The 19,625-nt window shown below is 45.1% G+C and overlaps 1 protein-coding gene across 1 annotated transcript in view; it reads right to left on the bottom strand.

Annotated features, from left to right (window-relative positions):
• Positions 1-19,625, bottom strand: part of Slc49a4 (solute carrier family 49 member 4) — an 83,260-nt gene that overhangs the window by 54,897 nt on the left and 8,738 nt on the right. The window contains exon 2 of the mRNA XM_040750858.1: positions 2,070-2,163. Coding sequence (XP_040606792.1) covers positions 2,070-2,163 — 94 coding nt within the window. The remainder of the gene's footprint in view (positions 1-2,069; positions 2,164-19,625) is intronic.

The raw sequence follows: 19,625 nt of genomic DNA, 5'->3' as shown, positions 1-19,625 counted from the left end.
ATTTTTAAACTGTAAAGTTCTGTTCTAAATGAAAGTCACCTTGTCACTGAAACCGACCTCCCCTCCTGTGTCTCCATCTCTGCTAAGGGAATCAAAAGCCATCTACTCTAGGTATGCCTCAGACCTCTGTCGTCACATTTGCTCTCATATATGACATCCATCCCATTCCTGTAGTGATATTTATGATTTAATAAAGCTTGCCTGAGGATTCAGAAAGCAAAGTCAGCTACAAGCTATAGAGGTCAGGCAGTGGTGACACACACCTTTAGTCACAGCAGCTACAGAGCTAGGTGGTGGTGGCACACACCTTTTATCCCAGGACTCAAGATTAAGTGGGAGATGGATCTCTGTTAGTTCAAGACCACACTGACTACTTGAAATTCATCTAGTCCTAAAAGAAACAGCTCACTAAAAGGTGACCTCAGCACTTGGGATCACATGCCTTTAATCCCAGCACTAGGGAGATGCAGCCAGGAGTGATATGGGCATAGAAAGGAATATAAAGAAGGAGACAGGAACTGAGAGCCTTTTGCCTCTGAGGAGTTGTGGGGACAGGGTTACCATTTCATCTCGGTTGAGGTGAGATCTACTGGCTTGGCTTCTTTGTTTCTTTGATGTTCAGCTTGAAGCTTGAACCCCAATATCTGTGTCTGGTCCTTTAATTTATCGTGCTACACATTCCCACAGCTCCTCGAAGACAGGAGTCATTCTGGATTCCCTCTCCTGCCCACATCATCAGCATTCCCAGCAGCAAGTTCTCCAAAATAGAAACATAATTTCACCTTGTCATGACATCATTACTCCACAACACCTGGCCACCTTCCTCCCTGGACCTCTGACTTGTTTCCCAGCCGGTTTCCTTATTTTGCCTGTGACCTCCAGCTTCCCCATTCCAACAGCAGCCTATAACCAGGACACACCCAGCTTAAAACCCCCAGTGGTTTCCTAGCTCAGAAAAAGCCCTGAACCTTTCCAGGAGCTCACACAATCTTAAAGAATCCAGTTCCACATTCACGCAGCACCTCTCACTGCTTGGATCTTAGGGTTTTTTTGGGTCTTCCCATACTTCCCCACAAAGCCACTCACTTGGTTGTAGCCATCTTAGCTTCCCTGCCAGGTGTGATCTTCTCTCTTCTACCATTTACACCTGTGGGTCTCTCTGCACAATTAAAACTTCTTTATCCTGCAGGGTAATTTATTATCTCCTCTATACCATTACCTCTATTTTAAAAATAACTATTAGGATGTATTTATTTTACTTTACATGTATAAATGTTTTGCATGCATGCACATATGTACACCATGTGCATAACTTTGGACCCCCTGGAACTGGGGTATACAGATGGTTGTGAGCTGCCATGTGGGTACTAGGAACTGAACCTGGATCCTCTGCAAGAGCACCAAGTGTTCTTGACCCCTGAGTTATTTCTCCAGCTCCATTGCCTGTATTTTATGTGTACACACACACACACACACACACACACACACACACACACACACACACACGCACGCACGCACGCACGCACGCGCACGAGAGAGACAGACAGAGAAACAGAGACAGAAAGACAGAGAGAGACAGAGGGAGAGACAGAGAGAGAGACAGAGAGAGAGAGAGCACGAGACCTGTTATACTTTTTGTGGAATGCTATTCTTTCATTTTCTCATGGTTATTACAGCTCCTGGGTAACAAGAAGATTCACTTGTTTTGTTGTTGTTTTTTTGTTGTTATTGTTGTTGTTTTTCGAGACAGGGTTTGTCTGTGGCTTTGGAGGATGTCCTGGAACTAGCTCTTGTGGACCAGGCTGGTCTTGAACTCACAGAGATCCGCCTGCATCTGCCTCCCAAGTGCTGGGATTAAAGGTGTGCACCACCACTGCCCGTTGTTGCAATTTATTTCCACAAAACTGGTCCAGCACCTTCCATGTGACAGGAAACTAAGTTAACCATTATACAGAGTAAAAAGAACAAATGCTTCCACACCTGTGACCCTCTCAGATCACATTGCCAGAGACTTATAATCGAGCATAAATAATACACTTGTAAGAAAAGATTAGTCAAATAGAACTTACCTTCTCCTAAGGGTTAAGTCTGATACAGGTATGCACCTTAGACCAGTTCCCAAAACCACAAGAAGGGACGTCAGAAGCACCGTCACCCGCAAACCTAGGGAGGAGAACAGCATCCGGGTGAGTCCCATTTCCTTTGTGTGAGCCCAGGGTTAACTGAGATTCTTTTTGGGTAATCAACCTAATATTACATTCTAACACAATAGCTCTTTTCTAATGCCCTAACATGAGGACGGGAAAATCCACCTGCACACAGAAAACTAGCTGGCTTTCACTTGGATAGAAACCTGGGATGACCACAAAGATAGAAGGACTCTATCTCTCTAACCATACAAGCCAATGTCTGAAAGGTTTTATTCAAGTGTCATACTAAAAGTAATAATCTTAAAAGACTATTTAAATTTTATATCTCTGGGATGTACACACACACAAATAAATAAATATACATACATATATATCCAATGTAAAAATTCCTACTTTCAAATTCAAACTGTTAATTAAAACTACATTGTTGCTAAAAACTATTCTAAGGTAACAGATACATTAAGTTTTTTTCAAAAAAAGAAGAAAATTGGCCCAAGCTATATATTTTAGTTTATAATTGTTACAAATTATTTGTTTATTATGGGACATGGAAAGTAGTTTTTATAACCTACTTTCAGTTTATAAAATGATGTGTTAGGACTAGAGAGATGGTTCGAGGGTAAATGACACTTGCTTCTCTTGCAGAGGACAAAGGTTCAATTCCCACTCAAGGTGGCTCACAACCATCTGTAACTCTAGTTCCAAGGGAACCTATGCCCTCTGTGAGAAACAGGTTTAGTGGCCATGTGCCTGCTTCCCCTCTCTCCCCTCCTCCCAGTGAAAGAAAATTCCTCAAAAGCAGCTGAGGCTGGGTGTGAATGAAAAACTCCTGAAAGAGCTTCCCTGTCTGTAGAGGCTGATAGACTAACATTTCAGTACTCTAGAGAGACTGGAATTTAGCAGGTTCAGAGAATAATTACTTTAGCCTAGGCTTGTTTTTAGCCTTCTGGGATAGCCATTTGTTGCCCCACTCTCTATCTGAACCTTGTGATAATAAATAGAAACCTCTTACAACCTATCAATTTAGAAGACCACTAGCATCTACCAATACTAAAGCTAAGAATGCCATCAGACAGCACCTAGACCTATAGAACAGCTCCCCCATCTCGTACCTGCCTCTCTGACATACTCACCAATGTATTTTAAACTTGCCTTGATTTATGACTTTCTTTGTTCTGTGAAACTATACAGACTTCATGTAACTGCTTCCATGTTGGAACCTGGAATTTCGGGTAACCTAAATCTGTGTTCCCAGGCCATGGCCATTCAGAATGGCTTCAGAGTAAACTATCTTATTCCTTTAGGATGAGAGCTGTGGTTGTTATGTCAACGTTCCTCTCAAGTCTCTTATTTTCCTTTTCCTTCCACTTTCCAAATTAGCCAACTGAGAGTGGACTGTGAGGATGAACCTTCCACAATAGGAATAGCCAAATGCCCTTTTGTGTCAGAGATAAAAGATACATTGACCATCTAGGTCATGCATGCTTGCTAGCCTGGTCGTGGTGATCGTACACCTTTATACAAATAGAAATTGCATGGCCAGGTTACTTTTGTTCTCATGTTTTTTTGTACAACTCTGAGAGCAAGACCAACATTATTCATTTCTAATACCTCTTCTGACTTCTGTAAGCACCAGTCATGCACAAACAAGGTGTACATACATACATACATGTATGCAAAACATTCATGCACATAAGACAAAAATATATTTACATGTAGTAAATAACATTACATATAATTATAGTATGATTTAATATGTTAACACATATTAAAAGTGAAGCCATTAAAAATTAAAATCAGAAGCAAGCAAGATGTTGCAGAGGTAAGCTCTTTGCTAGGCAAGCCTGGGAATCTGAGTTCAATCCCAGGGACTTCTGATGGAGAGAATGAACTCCAGAAAAGTGTCTTCTAATTTCCACAAAAGACCACACCCCCTCTGTTGTATGGAAGCTTGTACCTCCTTAGAGCAAGACTCCATTCTGGGAAGGTGCTCTGTAGCCATGGCAACTGTGGGAACACCAGACCTTGAGCAGAGACCCACTTCCCCTTCTGCCTGGGAGTAGGCAGCTGTAAGACAATGTTTACTAAAAACATGTTTACTAAAAATAATACAATGCCTGGGGGCATTAAGTTCCTGGAAAAGGCCTGCCCACAGAAACCACCCTGACCTCGACCTTGTCCAAAGACTAACCACCCTTTCTGCCACGCCCAGATCAGTTTCTGGGGTCAGAGCAGAACCAGCCAGGGGAGAGGAGAGAGCAGAAGCTTCTCTGGTGGGAGCCTTTCTTAGGAAGTTTTCTTGGACCTTTTTGGGGCCTGCTTAAAGTTTTCTTTACATCGTTGAACGAGTCTCTGTGTTGTCAATCCCCGACACCCTCCGCACGTTCTCGGACACAGGCCAAGCAGCAGACGCGACAGGCAACTAAAGCAGATCAATACAGTCAAGTTTTTGGTCATGGTAGTAGGGTTCTCTAGTATCAGGAAACCCTGCCTGGGACTTCAACTATTACTTCTCCAGCTCTGGGTACTAGTGATCTTGGGAAGATGCTAAACTATATATGAAGTGGGAAGTTACTAAAATGGGCCTCCATGATGTGGCTTCCATGAGGCTCCCCAACCATGAGGGGGGGCAGGCCTTATAGTGATGGCAGCTGCCTTGGTGTCCCCCATGCCTGTAATGAAACCCTTGCCCATTACTGTACAAAAGCTCAGTAAAACAGGCTGAACTTGGATGAGACCGTATTTTGTCTGCCTTTGGCACCCATCTGGGGTGACTGGACATTAACTTGTGCCTCCCCAGGAAACTTCCCTATCATACATGCATACACCAATAATAATAAAATGGGGGGAGGATGGAGACACTATTTGGCTTTGGCTGGCCAAGAACCTGCTGTGTCCACCAGACTGGCCTTGAGCTCACAGAAATCCACCTGCCTCTGCCTCCTGGGTGCTGGCATTAAAGGTATGTGTTACCATACCTGACAAGTCAAAAAGAATTTTTTTATTTAAATTGCTCAGAAATCTAGAAAAGAATGTGGACCAGGTAGTTTTTCCTTAGTATTAGTAATATGATCAGTTATTTTCAAATGTGTGCCAATGACCAGGCACATAAGGACAATATACATACATATATATATGTACACATGTATATGTATATATATGTGTGTATATACACATATATGTGTGTGTATTTATAAACATGTATAGGAATGAGGTGTCTGAGTTTAAGTCAGTTTCAACTGTCAATTTGACACAGCCTGGAGTCACCTGAGAAGGGAACCTTAGCTGAGGGCCTGTCCAGAGTAGACTGGTCTGTGGGACACTGTCATGATTGTTAATTGATATAGGAGGGTCCAGCCCACTTCAGTTCAGCCTTTTCCTGGGCAAATAGCCCTGGGCTGTATAAGTAAACATGAGGCAAAGAGTGAGCCATAAACAATCTTCCTTCAAGGTTTCTGCTTCAAGTTCCTGTCCTGACTTCCCTTAATAATGGAATTGTAAGACAAATAAATCTCCTTCCCTAGGATGCTTTTGGTCATGGTATTTGTCACAGCGACAGAAGGAAAGAGAATACAAGGTAGCCAAAAACACAGGTTGACTCAGTAAGATGTACACTGTGGATGAAACACTGTGATGAAAGGTATCTGCCTATGTTTGGAATGCTGTTCTTTAGTTCACACTGAACTACCATTACCTTAATGTCTGTGGCAGCCACGTCACACAGGTGACTTATACAATTCATGGTACAGGTGGCCCCACATTCTTTCATATATCTCCCAAATCCAACATTTGAAATTATGTCACAGAGAAAACAGAACTAAACAATTAATGAAAAAAAATTTCAGGAAAAAAATTAGTAGATGGTAGATGGTTAAATGTTTGATTTTCAAATTTCTTCTCTGCTTCGATGAAATTGAAAGTCAACAAAATGATGATTATGCAGAACAAACATTGCAGGGAAAAATAAATTTAAGATCCAGATCTGGCACATAAATGCCACTCTGAGAATACTTTGTGAAATGAATGAGGCAAACTTTAAAATATTCTTATATAATCTGAATATGATTAATACAATTTGGCAGAAGGAATGCCATAGAGAATCGTGCTTCCTGGTAACAAGTAATGCATACACACTGCTCATTACTGCCTCTACTAAGAGACACAGGCTTGGAAAAGGCTGTATAGCCATAGGAAATAAGAGTGTAATTAATGAAAAATACACACACGACCATAAATACCCTAGAACTGTAAGACACTGTTCATTTAAAGTTATCCTGGGTACCCAGTGAGACACCAAACAGAGTTTTATATTTCATATTGTACACAAGGCTTATCTTCCTCCTAAAGATTTTGCTTGTAATTACAGACTCAGCAATGAAATGGTGGGCTTTGACTGTGCCATATGGTCCACATAACCCAGCTTTCCACTGCTACTGCCCAAGACGTTCCTGTGCAGCCTGGCTTTTAATCAAATATATGAAGCTGCAATCGCTTATGTAAATGTAAGAATGAAGAGGTTGTGAAAAACTGACTATTAAAGCAATTTTCAATTGATACAGCACTGTTGTACAGATAAGCTACAGGCTTTTCTGTTTAATTGTTGCCAAGTGTTACTTAATCTATTCCACTTAGATTCTTCATTTTGAGCGGAGTGTTCTCTGTCACATACCTCAACAAGGCAGAACTCTCTAATTAATTTAATCAGAGAGATAGCAACTCATCCCAGGAAAAGAGATAAATAAAGGACTCAGTGAAATACAGTAATGAGATAAATAAAATGCATCATGAATGGCCCCCAAGGGATTCCAGCATGTGAGAGCAAAAGCACACATGAAGAGTATGGTTAGAATACACTTGCAAAAGCAAACAATATTAAAATTAAAAATACTTCGGGTAGATGAGATATGGGGAACCACTGGATATAGGGATGGGATTCTTCACAACTTATACTAAACATCAGGCTATGACATAAGAGAGTCAGAATGATTTTTTATTTTTTTGTGAAGCAGAACTTGACAAATACCTGCAATGGGAAGTAAATTCAGGAGGCTAGAAAAATGAGTCAATGTTAGGAGCACTGACTACATTTCCAAAGGACCTGGGTTTGATTCACAGCACTCACATTGTGGCTCACAACTATCTGTGATGTTCTCATGTATATGTATATGTATATGTATATGTATGTGTATACGTATATGTATGTGTATATGTATATGTCATACAGACATGGATGCAGACAAAATACTCAAACACATTAAAAAAAAAGGAGGGGGCTGTCGGTGGTGGTGTATGTCTTTAATCCCAGCACTTGGGATTTTAAATTTACAAAAGTAAATTTAAAGATTTCTATAATTACACTATAGAGAAATACAAGTATTTAATAAAACAAACAAAGAATGCAGGTTAATTCAAGAACAGAGTGCAGGAACAAAGTTCATGTGGTGAGAGCATGCTTGTTTAGGGGCCTCCTCTTCCTCAGGTGGAGGGAAGACACACTCTGCTGGCTGCCAAGCCTCTCCTCCCATCACATCAATCAACCATGGACACTATCAGGATGACGCCATGTCTGTTTATCCTACTTACAATGGTGACAAATGAGATCCAAAATCCCTTAGCCCATTATGTGTCTATCTATATATCCTTTAACCCATTGTCTCTGAAATCTAACTCTGGAAGTCTTCCCACTGTGCCTTCTGGAGGGTTCAGCACAATCAATGGGACCCAACCCTCAAAAGCACTTCTCCAAAGGGTCTCTCCACCTTGTCTTGCTATAATGACTCCTGGCGTAGGATGTTGCTTCCACTGCCACTTTTTCTGTCTTAAAGCTCTCCGGTCTTCTTTCTCGCATGCATTTCAAGATTCTCTGTTATCAGCTGGACAGTGGTAGCACATGCCTTTAATCCTAGCCCTTGGGAGGCAGAGACAGGTAGATCACTGAGTTCAAGGCTAGCCTGGTCTACAGAGTGAGTTCTTGAACAATCAGAGCTACACAGAGAAACCCTGTCTCCAAAAAAAAAGAAGAAAAGAAAAAAGAAAAAAAAAAGAAAAGATTCTCTGTTATCACTGGCCTTGTATGTTTTGATGTAGTTTTCTTCGGCTGGGATTCCTAGATATACAGGATAGAAAAATAAGACTTGGAAACTTTTCTTCCATTATTTCTTCAAAACAGTTTTCTATCACCTCATTTTATCCATTCTTTACCCCTTTACCATGCCCACCTTATTCTGAGATTCCAACCACATGTATACCAGGCCATTTTAAATGGTCTCAGAAATCACTGAGCCCCAGTGCAGTATTTGGGATGGGGGTGTTGAGACAGGGTTTCTCTGTGTAACTTTGGAACCTGTCCTGGAACTCACTTTGTAGACCAGGCTGGACTCAAACTCAACAGAGATTCACCTGCCTCTGCCTTCTGAGTGCTAAGAATTAAAGGTGTGCGCACCAATGCCCGGCGACACAGTACTGCAGGGAACCGAGATGTGTGGCCCGCCATTCCAAGATGGCGCTGGGCCCCTGCAGGGTTGGAGTAAACAACTCCATGTAAGGTCATAACCAGAATCACCAACTCGAGCATGCGTATTGTCCTCAGCTTGCTAGACCAATCGGGGAGTCTGGAATGTCTGCCAGAGGTGCTCGACCAATAGGACGAGTGCACGTCGCCTTAGTTCCTATATAAGCAGCTGCAGTCTTTGCTCGGGGTCTCTCGCTTCCTGCTCTCCCTTCAACCAAGAGGCTCCAATAAAGCGTGATTTGGGAAGAATCCTTGTCTGGTGTTTGTCTTTCCTGCTGGTCAGGGAGCGCGCCGCAACTGGTGCGGAAACTCGGGACGCCGGGACTTCTTCTGGTACCGAGCGAGGGACCGCAGAGGATTCAGAACCCAACACGCTGAGCGGCTACGTCGGTAAGTAAGTTTCTCCAGGTATGCTGATTGGGGGACTCCATCCTTGGGTATTTTGTATGGTTTTTGTGTTGATGGTAGTTGTTGTGTTTTCTTGCTGTTTTTGGTTGCGCTGTCACAGGCCTGGACAAGAGTGTGTTGCTGCAAACACCCTTAAACCGAAAGTAAGCCTGTTGTAGATAAAGCAGCCTTTCGGACGATCCAAACCAAAATTAGAGTCTGCCACAATTAACACGGCCTCTCAAAGTGCCAGATAAGTCCGCTGTAGATAAAGCGGCGACCTGATGCGCCATGGGTAATGCTCAGGGTGCTGGTCGAGAGGTGGTGGACATGATCGGCCCTGTACAGGCCTTACTTAAACAACGTAACTTAAGGGTGTCAAGACGGACAATCACCTCCCTATTGGCATATATAGATAAGACAGCGTGGTGGTTTGCAGTCTCAGGGGATCTTACTTTGCCCTCCTGGGAAAAGTTAGGGCTCGATCTTGAAACGGCAGAGAGAGAAGGGAAGTTAAAAAAGGGCACGATTCCCTTCTGGGGCCTTGTGCGTGACTGTCTCAGAGAAGGAACCAACACAGAAATTATTAGAGAAGGGCGAAAAGCATTGATAGCACACCAGGATAGTCTCTCAGAATCGGACACACAAGAGGGAAACTTGGATAGGCCTAAAAGAAAATAGAAAAGAAAAGGAAAAGCAAACGATCACACACAAAGATGAGAAAAAGGAATTAGATCAAAAGGAGGAGGAGTGGCCCCTCCCCGGGCCAGGGGAGGAGACAGGCCGACTTTACCCGGTCTTGAGGGAATTTGCTAATTTAGAATTATCAGATGCCGGGCGTTGGTGGCGCACGCCTTTAATCCCAGCACTTGGGAGGCAGAGGCAGGCGGATCTCTGTGAGTTCGAGGCCAGCCTGGTCTACAAAGTGAGTTCCAGGACAGCCTCCAAAGCCACAGAGAAACCCTGTCTCGAAAAACCAAAAAAAAAAAAAAAAAAAAAAAGAATTATCAGATGATGAACTTAGCCAGGAGGAGGAGGAGGAGCTGGAGGAGGAAGCGGCAAAGGATTGAAAGGAGGAATGGGATTGGCCAAAATCGCACCCTCATATGGCATGAAAAATCCGGCACCTCGTCCACCTGACCCACCACGGGTCATGCCCTCCACACCGCCGTTAACGGCTGTTCCTTTGCCTTCTGGCGCGCCCCAGGGAGGCTGCCACTACATTAGCCAGGGTACCTGGGCCCGCTTAGCCTCGGCATTCCCGGTGCTGGAAGATCCAATGACTCATGAGAGGAGATATGAGCCAGTCCCCTATAAGCAATTGAAAGATTTAGTCGCTGCAGTAAAAGACTTTGGGGCCACAGCAGATTATTCGATTGCCCTCTTGCGCAGAATTTGTGTCTCGCTGCTGACGCCCACAGATTGGATTGAGTTGGGCAGGGCATGCCTGACTAAGGGTCAATTTTTGGACTTTAAGTCCCTGGCCACTGATAATGCCCAGACACAGGCTAGAATAAATATCCAAAATGGACATCCGGAATGGACAGTAGACATGCTCTTGGGCCTTGGACAATATATGGGCAACCAGGTTGGCCTCCCCATGGATGCTTATCAACAAATAAATGAAATTCATTATCGGGCCTGGCGGGTGCTCCCCAACAAAGGGGAAGTAGCTGGCAACCTGACAAAGATCTTCCAGGGCCCCACGGAACCTTTTGCAGATTTTGTAGCCAGGCTACTTCGAGGTAGCAGAAAAGACGATAGGTGGTGCTGAGCACACCATGCCTTTTGTACAACAAATCATCTTTGAACAAAGCACAAGAGAATGTCAGAGGGCCATAGCCCCGGTCAGACATAAAAATTTAGACGCCTGGATCAAAGCCTGCCGGGAGGTGGGGGGCCCTCTGACTAATGCTGGCCTTGCTGCGGCTGTGCTCTCAGTCACTAAAGCCGCCCTTGATTCCAAAGGAAAGGGCTGTTTCCGGTGTGGCCAGCCAGGACACTTAAAAAGGAATTGCACTATTTTGCCTGGGCAGCCTGCATCAGCAGGTCCACGCATGCCTGGGACTTGTCCACGCTGTAAGAAAGGCAAGCATTGGGCAAATGAGTGTCGCTCCACTAAGGACATAAATGGCCACCCTATTCCTCCACCCGATACAGCCGGGTCAAAAAACGGAATGAAGGGCCCCCGTCCCCAGGGCCCAAAAATATTTGGGGCATTTCAGACCCCTACATCAACACAGACTCCCCAATTGATGGGGCCGAGCCAGTTGTCCGGCGAGCGACTAGCGGCTCCACAGGGCTGGACCTCTGTGCCACCTCCGGAATGGTATTAACACCTGAGATGGGGGTTCAAATCTTGACGTCAGACATGTCGGGCCCATTGCCAGAGGGCCAAGTGGGGATAATCCTGGGTCGTTCTTCGTCAACAATGAAAGGGCTTATGATTCTTCTGGGAGTAATTGACCCGGACTATACTGGGGAGATTAAGCTTCTTTGTCACTCCCTGTCAGGGGTTATTTCAATTGCTCCTGGAGACCGTATTGCTCAGCTTTTGCTTCTATCCTCGTCCCATGGGATGTTTCCCTCCAAAAGGAAGATTAGAGGAAAGGAAGGCCTGGGCTCTACAGGAGTCGATCTGGCTTGTTTGTCTATGGCTCTCAATGACAGGCCTGTACTGCAGTTAACCATTGAAGGAAAGTCCTTCTCTGGCCTGATGGATACTGGCACAGACCGGAGTATTATCAGGACTCAAGAGTGGCCTAAGCAATGGCCCCTTAAACGCTCGGCCCAATCCTTGCAGGGTTTGGGCTATGCACACACACCATGTATGAGTTCAAAAGAGTTGGTCTGGAGGATGGAGGACCAACAGGGCAGGGTTCAACCTTTTGTGATTGACCTCCCCATTAATCTATGGGGCAGAGACATCCAACAACAACTACAGCTACGGTTGACAAATGAGTTCTCAGAGGAAAGTAGAAATATGATAAAGAAACAGGGATTTGTCCCCACTAAGGGGCTAGGAAAGAGCCTTCAAGGCATACCTCAGCCCATCATCCCATCTGGAAAAACAGACCGGACGGGATTGGGTTTTTCCTAGGGGCCACTGACTCATTGGCTTCTGATGTTCAGCCTCTCCCCATACCTTGGACAACCCAAAAGGTGGTATGGGTACCCCAGTGGCCCCTTTCTCAGGAGAAATTAGAAGCCGTTAAACAGCTTGTCCAGGAACAGCTCCACTTGGGCCACATCGAGCCCTCTGTTTCACCATGGAACACGCCAATCTTTGTCATTCGAAAACCATCCGGAAAATGGCGATTGCTCCATGACTTGAAAGCTGTTAATAACCAAATGCAGATCATGGGGCCTACCCAAAGAGGTCTTCCATTACATTCTGCCTTACCTAGGAATTGGCCCGTAATGATTTTGGATATTAAAGACTGTTTTTTCTCGATGCCCCTGTGTAAGCAAGACAGGGAACGGTTTGGTTTTACTATACCCTCCATTAATCATGAACAGCCTGATGCCTGTTTTCAGTGGCGAGTCCTCCCACAGGGGATGGCCAATAGTCCTACAATGTGCCAACTGTTTGTGGATGCTGTCTTGTTGGCTGTGCGGCAGCAATATCCTACTGTGCGTATTATTCATTATATGGATGACATTTTGTTGGCAGCACATTCCCTACAAATTCTCGAGGATGCTTTTCGAAAGACAGTTTCAACACTTGAGGCTCGGGGCCTGGTTATAGCTCCTGAAAAGGAGCAATGTTCTACTACAGATAAGTTCCTGGGGATGATAATTCAGCTGGATGCTATCTGCCCCCAGAAGGTCCTTATTCGAACCCAACACTTGACAACACTCAATGACTTCCAGCAGTTGCTGGGGGATATCAATTGGGTTAGGGGTTATCTTCACCTTCCTAGATCTGAATTATTGACCCTATTTTCAATATTAGAAGGCAATCCTGATGTGACCTCCCCGCGGGCCTTGACTCCTGCGGCAGAGCGCTCCTTGCGTTTGGTGGAGAAGGCGCTGTCCCGGGCACAGCTTAGTAGATATGATCCATCTCTTCCTATTTCTTTATGCATTCTAAAGACAAGGCATTCTCCTACTGGTGTATTATGGCAGGATGGGCCCCTATGGTGGCTACATGGCAACTCTGTGGGAATGTGGACCCTTAATTATTATCCTGCCTTGGTAGCCCTTCAGGCCATGATTGGCATAAAATTTTGCTTAACATCCTTTGCAAAGAAGCCGGATAAGCTGATTATCCCTTATACCAAAGATCAGGTGGAGGTTTTGGCCGCCACTGTGGATGATTGGGCAGTTTTGTTATGCTCCTTTCCTAATATTATAGACAATCATTTTCCAAAACATCCACTATTAGGTTTTGTGGATAATAATTTGGTTTACTTTCCCAAGGTTACTTCGACCGTTCCTCTGGTTGGTGCTGTGACTATATTTACTGATGGGTCAAAAACAGGAAAAGGGGCGATGGTTGTGGGGCACCAGCCGCCTCAGGTTTTTTCTTTTCAACCTGATACGCCCCAGGCTACTGAATGCTTGGTGGTGCTTGAAGTTTTCAAGAAGTTCCCTGAGCCCTTTAATTTGTTTTCAGATTCCCAGTACGTGGTCAATGTGGTTTCCTCCCTTGAGATGGCTGCCTCAGTCCGACAGGCGAGCCCCGTTTCAAATATTTTGTTGCAGATTCAACATTGTATTCTGCAAAGAATTCATCCCTTTTTTGTCAGCCATGTCAGAGCGCATACCTTGCTTCCTGGCTTTATTTCTAAAGGCAATGAACAAGCAGATTTAGCCACCAGAGCCATGATGGTCCTGGTTGCTGCCGATCCTATCCAACATGCTCAGGACTTCCACAATCTGTATTATGTCCCCGCTGACACCCTGCGGAGAAAGTTTGCCCTGACCAGACATGATGCTCGAAGTATTGTAAAAGCTTGTTCTTCTTGTGTCACCTTCTTCCATCCCCCTCATGTAGGCATCAACCCCCGAGGCCTGCGACCAAACACCTTGTGGTAAATGGATGTCACTCATGTTCCAGAATTTGGCTGTGTCAAGTATCTTCATGTCTCAGTGGATACCTACTCGGGTATCATTTTTGCCACCTCCTTGTTAGGGGAAAAATCCACTCATGTAAAGACCCATTATTTGGAGGCTTGGGCGGCATGGGGTAAACCTATCCGTTTAAAGACAGATAATGGCCCTGCTTATTCTTCCAAGGGTTTTCGTGCCTTTTGTGCACAGCTTCAGGTCGCACACACCTTTGGTTTGCCATATAACCCCCAAGGCCAGGGGATAGTGGAAAGAGCTAATCGCAGCCTCAAAGAGCTCTTACAAAAACAAAAAGGGGGAGTGGCTAAGACTGCCTCTCCGAGGAAAAGGATTGCCATGGCCCTTTTTACTCTCAATTTCCTGATAACGGATGACAAAGGTCATACAGCGGCCAACCGACATACTCACCCCACCCCGGAAGGGGTGGGAGATGTGGTGTGGAAGAATGTGTTGGATAACAAATGGTATTATCCCCCAATATTTCGGTAGGCGAGAATCCGCCCACCCAGCCGCGGCTTGCTCTGCATTGCTGGGGTTCCTTTGAGGAAGGAGAAATCTGGCCCTGGTCAGACTGTCAGTCTACTGTAGCTGCTTGGGCTGATGAGGCAAAGAGGTTTACCTTCTCGCCTGATATGCATGGACCAGCCTCCCACAAAAATTCTTACCCCTTGGGTTTTTTCCATCAGGATGCTAGGATGACACCCTATAATAAATGGATGCTCTGTGGAATAAATGGCAGCTGTTCAGATATTACCCCCTTTGTTTTGCTCTCGGGGGGACAGGCAGGCTACAGCAACTTTTGCTGTACGCTTAATGTAACTGAAAAATACTTAAAGGAAAAACTAACACCAGTTAATATTACTGGAGGATGTGATAAAAGGCTAGAGGATGTTGTAAATGCTACCAATTATGTACCTGCCCCTATATGCCTCTACCCGCCATTTCTGTTTATCTTAAGCAATTCTTCCTTTACCAATTGTTCTAATGAGACTTGCTCCTTATCCCAATGCTGGAGCACGGCTCAGTACACCCGAGCCTTGGTGGTGCGGGTCCCTCGTTGGGTCCCTGTGCCTGTGGAAGCCCCTAGGACTATGACATTATTTCAACATAAGAGATATTTCAGCGTCACAGCTCTGGTGGTGGTTGCGATGTCGGCCATAGCGGCTTCAGCCACTACAGCGGCTATTGCCATGACCACCGCTGTCCAAGCAGGTGAGACGCTTAATCAGTTATCCACCACTGTGGCCTCAGCCCTAGAAAAACAAACCGCCATGGATGCTCAAATCAAAGGAGGATTGATGGTGGTCAACCAAAGAATAGATTTGGTACAGGAACAGGTGGATATTCTTTGGCAGCTGGCTCAATTGGGCTGCGAATGGAAGTTAGATGCCCTGTGCATTACCAGTATTCAATATGAAAATTTTACTAGGGCTGCCAATTTGTCTCACTCTTTGTCCTTGTACCTTGCAGGAAAGTGGCCTGAAGATTTTGACGCCACCCTGGAAGATCTCAGGCGTGCAGTAGTCCTGATTAACTCAATGAGTGTGGATCACAGCTTGGCGGAGGGACTACAGTCCTGGATCTCCTCTGCTTTCTCCTTGTTTAAGGATTGGGTGGGGGTGGGGATGTTTTTTGCATGCTGCATAGGAGGGTGCGTGCTGTGCCTTTGGTTGATCTGCCCGCGATAAGGCAGTAATGCTGCAGGCACTGGCTGCCCTTGAGAAAGGCGATTCCCCCCAAGTATGGTTGTCTGCTCTCAGGAGCCACTAGCTAAGCACAGCCTTTGCACCCTCATGGGATATTTACCCACTGCACCGAGGAAGGCGTGCTGGCTAATTCCCTCGTAGCATTGCCTTTGCACCCCCAAGGGCTTGATCCCATTGCACTGGGGAAGGAATGCTATGGGGCATTTTCAGCCACCCTTGATCGGCCCACACATCATGAGGTGAAGACCTGATCGGGAATAAGACCTGACTTGGCCCTGAAGGAAACAAAAAGGGGGAACTGCAGGGAGCCGAGATGTGTGGCCGCCATTCCAAGATGGCGCTGGGCCCCTGTTGGGGAAGTCCTGTGCATTTGTCAATAAAGCACTGTCTGGCCTATAGGGAATCTAGATAGGAGGGACTAGGAGTCCAGGAGGACTCTGGGAAGGAGAAACACAAGGGAGTCAAGATGTAATGCAATGGAGGTAGGAAGCCTGAAACTATTCTCCGGTAAGAGAAATACTTAGATTAACAATTATGGGGTAATTACTTAAGTCAGAGGTAGCCAGTAAGAAGCAAGCAAGGCCAACAGCTTCATAATTAATATAGCCTCCTGTGTGTTTATTTGGGACTGATGCTGCTCTAGAACCAGGCTGGCGGGAAAGCTTCTCTCAAAGAAAAAGCTTCTCTTAACAGGCCCCTGCAGGGTTGGAGTAAACAACTCCATGCAAGGTCATAACCAGAATCACCAACTCGAGCATGCATATTGTCCTCAGCTTGCTAGACCAATAGGGGAGTCTGGAATGTCTGCCGGAGGTGCTTGACCAATAGGACAAGTGCACGTCGCCTTAGTTCCTATATAAGCAGCTGCAGTCTTTGCTCGGGGTCTCTCGCTTCCTGCTCTCCCTTCAACCAAGAGGCTCTAATAAAGCGTGATTTGGGAAGAATCCTTGTCTGGTGTTTGTCTTTCCTGCTGGTCAGGGCGCTCCGCACAGTATTTTTTTTTTTAAGTTTTAGACACTAAGTAGACTTTTCAACTCTGGTAGTTTAATATTGGCCTTTAATGCTTTTCATATTTCTCCTTAACACAGTAAAGCTTCCTTTCATCCTCTTAAACACAAATGGGGCATATTTATAAAAGTTTTCCCATTCTGGCTGTCATGGGCTTATACTATGTACAGGTTTCAGAACCATTTTTTTTTCCTGCCAATCTCTTTTAGGGTGTGTTTTTTTTTCTTCTTTTCTCCAGTCTTTGGATGTTTTCTTAGATAAAACACCTCTCATAGATCTAAAAAGATTCTCCGAAGCTGCTTCTTTTTGATGGCCTCTTTAATTTTTTCTTTAATTTTTTTTACATTTATATTGTGTGGATGTGAATGCACCTGTGGAGGTTGGAGGACAACTTGCAGTAGTTTTCATCTTTCCCCATGTGAGTTCCAGGGATTAAACTCAGCTTGTCAAGCATGGCAGCTTGGCAGTACCCTTACATGCTGAGCCATCTCACTAGCCTAAGAACATGCCAGGTTGTAACTATCCTGTTGTTTTGAGATAGCCCCATGGAATCCATGTAGGCTAGGAGCCAAATGAGGCAGAAGATGATCTTGAACTCTTGCTCCTCCTGGTCCCACCTCCACAGTGGTTGGGATTACAGGCCTGGGGGCTACTGTTCTGATTCAGGTGGTGCTGGAGATCAAACCCAGGAAGTGCGGCATGATAAGTGGGCACCCAACCAACTGTGCTACATTGCTAATACTGAATTCATCACTGAGTCTTCAACTTAGGAAAGAATGGCATCTCCATCTTTGCATTGCTACATGGGGTTCTCTCCACGGAGCAAGATGAAGTCATCATTATAAGGGCCACTGGTGTGCCCAGCTGCTCAGTGTCTGAGGTCATATTTCAGGTACTTTTTTGTTGTTTTGTTTTAGTGAAAACCCAGTTCCTGATTGTCCATCAGGCTCTGTTAGTTATTTTTCTATGATTTGACAAAACACCCTGACCAAGGCAACTTATAGAAGAAAGGACCGGTTTGGTTTATGGTTCCAGAGGGTTTAAGTACAAAACGGCAGGAACACCACGGAAGTTGGCAACAGGAGCAGGAATCTGAGAGACCACATCTTTAACACGCATGAAGCAGAAAGCAGACTGGAGGTGGGACGGAGCCTTAACCTCTCAAAGCTCATGCCCAGCAGTGCAGTTCCTCCACCAAGGCTGTCCATAGCCTCTCCACAGCAGCACTACCAACAGTTCAAACCTATGGGGAGGCTTCCAGTTCAGGCCTCCACATTTACTCCCTGGCACCCACAGACTCATGGCAACATCATAACACAAAACACATTTAGTCCCACTTCAAAAGTGTCCATAGTCTTTCATAGCGTTAGCATTTTAAAAGTGTTTTTTGAGACTAAAGTAATCTCTTAATTGTAACCCTCTGTAAAATCAAACCTCATATCACAAACTTACAATATTTAACAGCACAGAATATAGATCACCAGACCAAAAGGGAGGATTGAGAGCACAGTAAGGGAATACTAGGCCAAAGCAGGTCAGAAGCCACCAGCGCAAACACAAGTTCTGTGGCTCATGTCTGGTGTCAAAGGGCTCAAACGACTTCCAGCTTTGCTGCCTGTGACATCTTCTCTCTTGGGTTGGTTCAATTCCCTATGTGCATCTCTTCTTGGCAGGTTTCCCATGGCTCCAGCATTCAACATCTTGGGGTGCTCACTGAAACCTAGACTTGGTCTTCACAGTTTCACACAATGGCCTCTCAGGGCCGTCATGTAGAGACAGAGACTCAGCTGCCCTAAGCTGCCCAGCCTCAACAGTTCTCTTAAGACCTTGGAGAAATAATCCACAATCTCTTCATTTTCGTGTCCTTCATGCCTCTAAAACCATCAATCACCGTGTGGACTGGATGTACTGTCAGCTCAGAGTGAACGGTCAGCTCCAGGAACCACACTAGCACCAGTTTCTGTTTGCAGTTACTTTCTAGAAACAGAACATTCATGAAGCCTTTTCCTTAGACAAGGTGGAGCTTAGGTGGGTGGGGTCTGGTCCAGGGAGTACCTTTCCCTTAGTCCCTTAGGGCAGAGCTGGCCTCTCCTCAACACCTTAATCCCTTTAACAATTGCAGCCTCTCTTTCAGCACAAGCCTTGGCTGTAACATTAAGTTTACTAGTGTTTCTTCTCTCTTGATGGTACATTTTTATTTCTTTTTGCCCTACATGCTCTTTTTCACTGTAGAACTGCCTAAGCCCATCATAAAAACCATACCACAGATCCAACATTGTTATCTTGAAATTTCCTCCACCAAATAAATTAGTCCATTGTGTTTCAATTTAGCCTCAACTAAATTCTTACGACATGGACAGAGAAGACAACCAGATTCTTTGCCAAATTATCACAGGCATGGACTCTTGCCTAGTTGCCAGTAAAGTACTTGCTTCTCTTTGGAACCTCTTGAGCTGAGCCTCCATAGTCTGCTCTGTTCTCAGTCCTGCTGTCTTCCAGGCTCCTACACAAGCAGCCCATTAAGCTGTGTTTAGCATTCAACCACTTTTCTAATCCGAAGTTCCCAAGTCTTCCACATTCCTCCAAAGACAACATAGTCAGGTTCTTCACAGTCAACAGCCCACTCTCTGATCTGAACTTCTGTCCTGGTTACTCTCTGATGCTGTGATGGAAGAGTTTATTAGGTCTTACTGTTCCAGAGGGGAAGAGTCCACCATGGCAGGGAAGCACAGAAGCAAACGGCAGGCATGGTGGCAGGAAACAGGAACAGGAAGCAAGGAATGAACTGGA

Source organism: Mesocricetus auratus, unplaced genomic scaffold, assembly GCF_017639785.1.
Source record: "Mesocricetus auratus isolate SY011 unplaced genomic scaffold, BCM_Maur_2.0 Super-Scaffold_100008, whole genome shotgun sequence".
In the NCBI taxonomy this organism is placed as follows: domain Eukaryota; kingdom Metazoa; phylum Chordata; class Mammalia; order Rodentia; family Cricetidae; genus Mesocricetus; species Mesocricetus auratus.
Note: the sequence above shows the minus strand (reverse complement) of the source record. Positions and strands in the feature narration are given on the sequence as shown.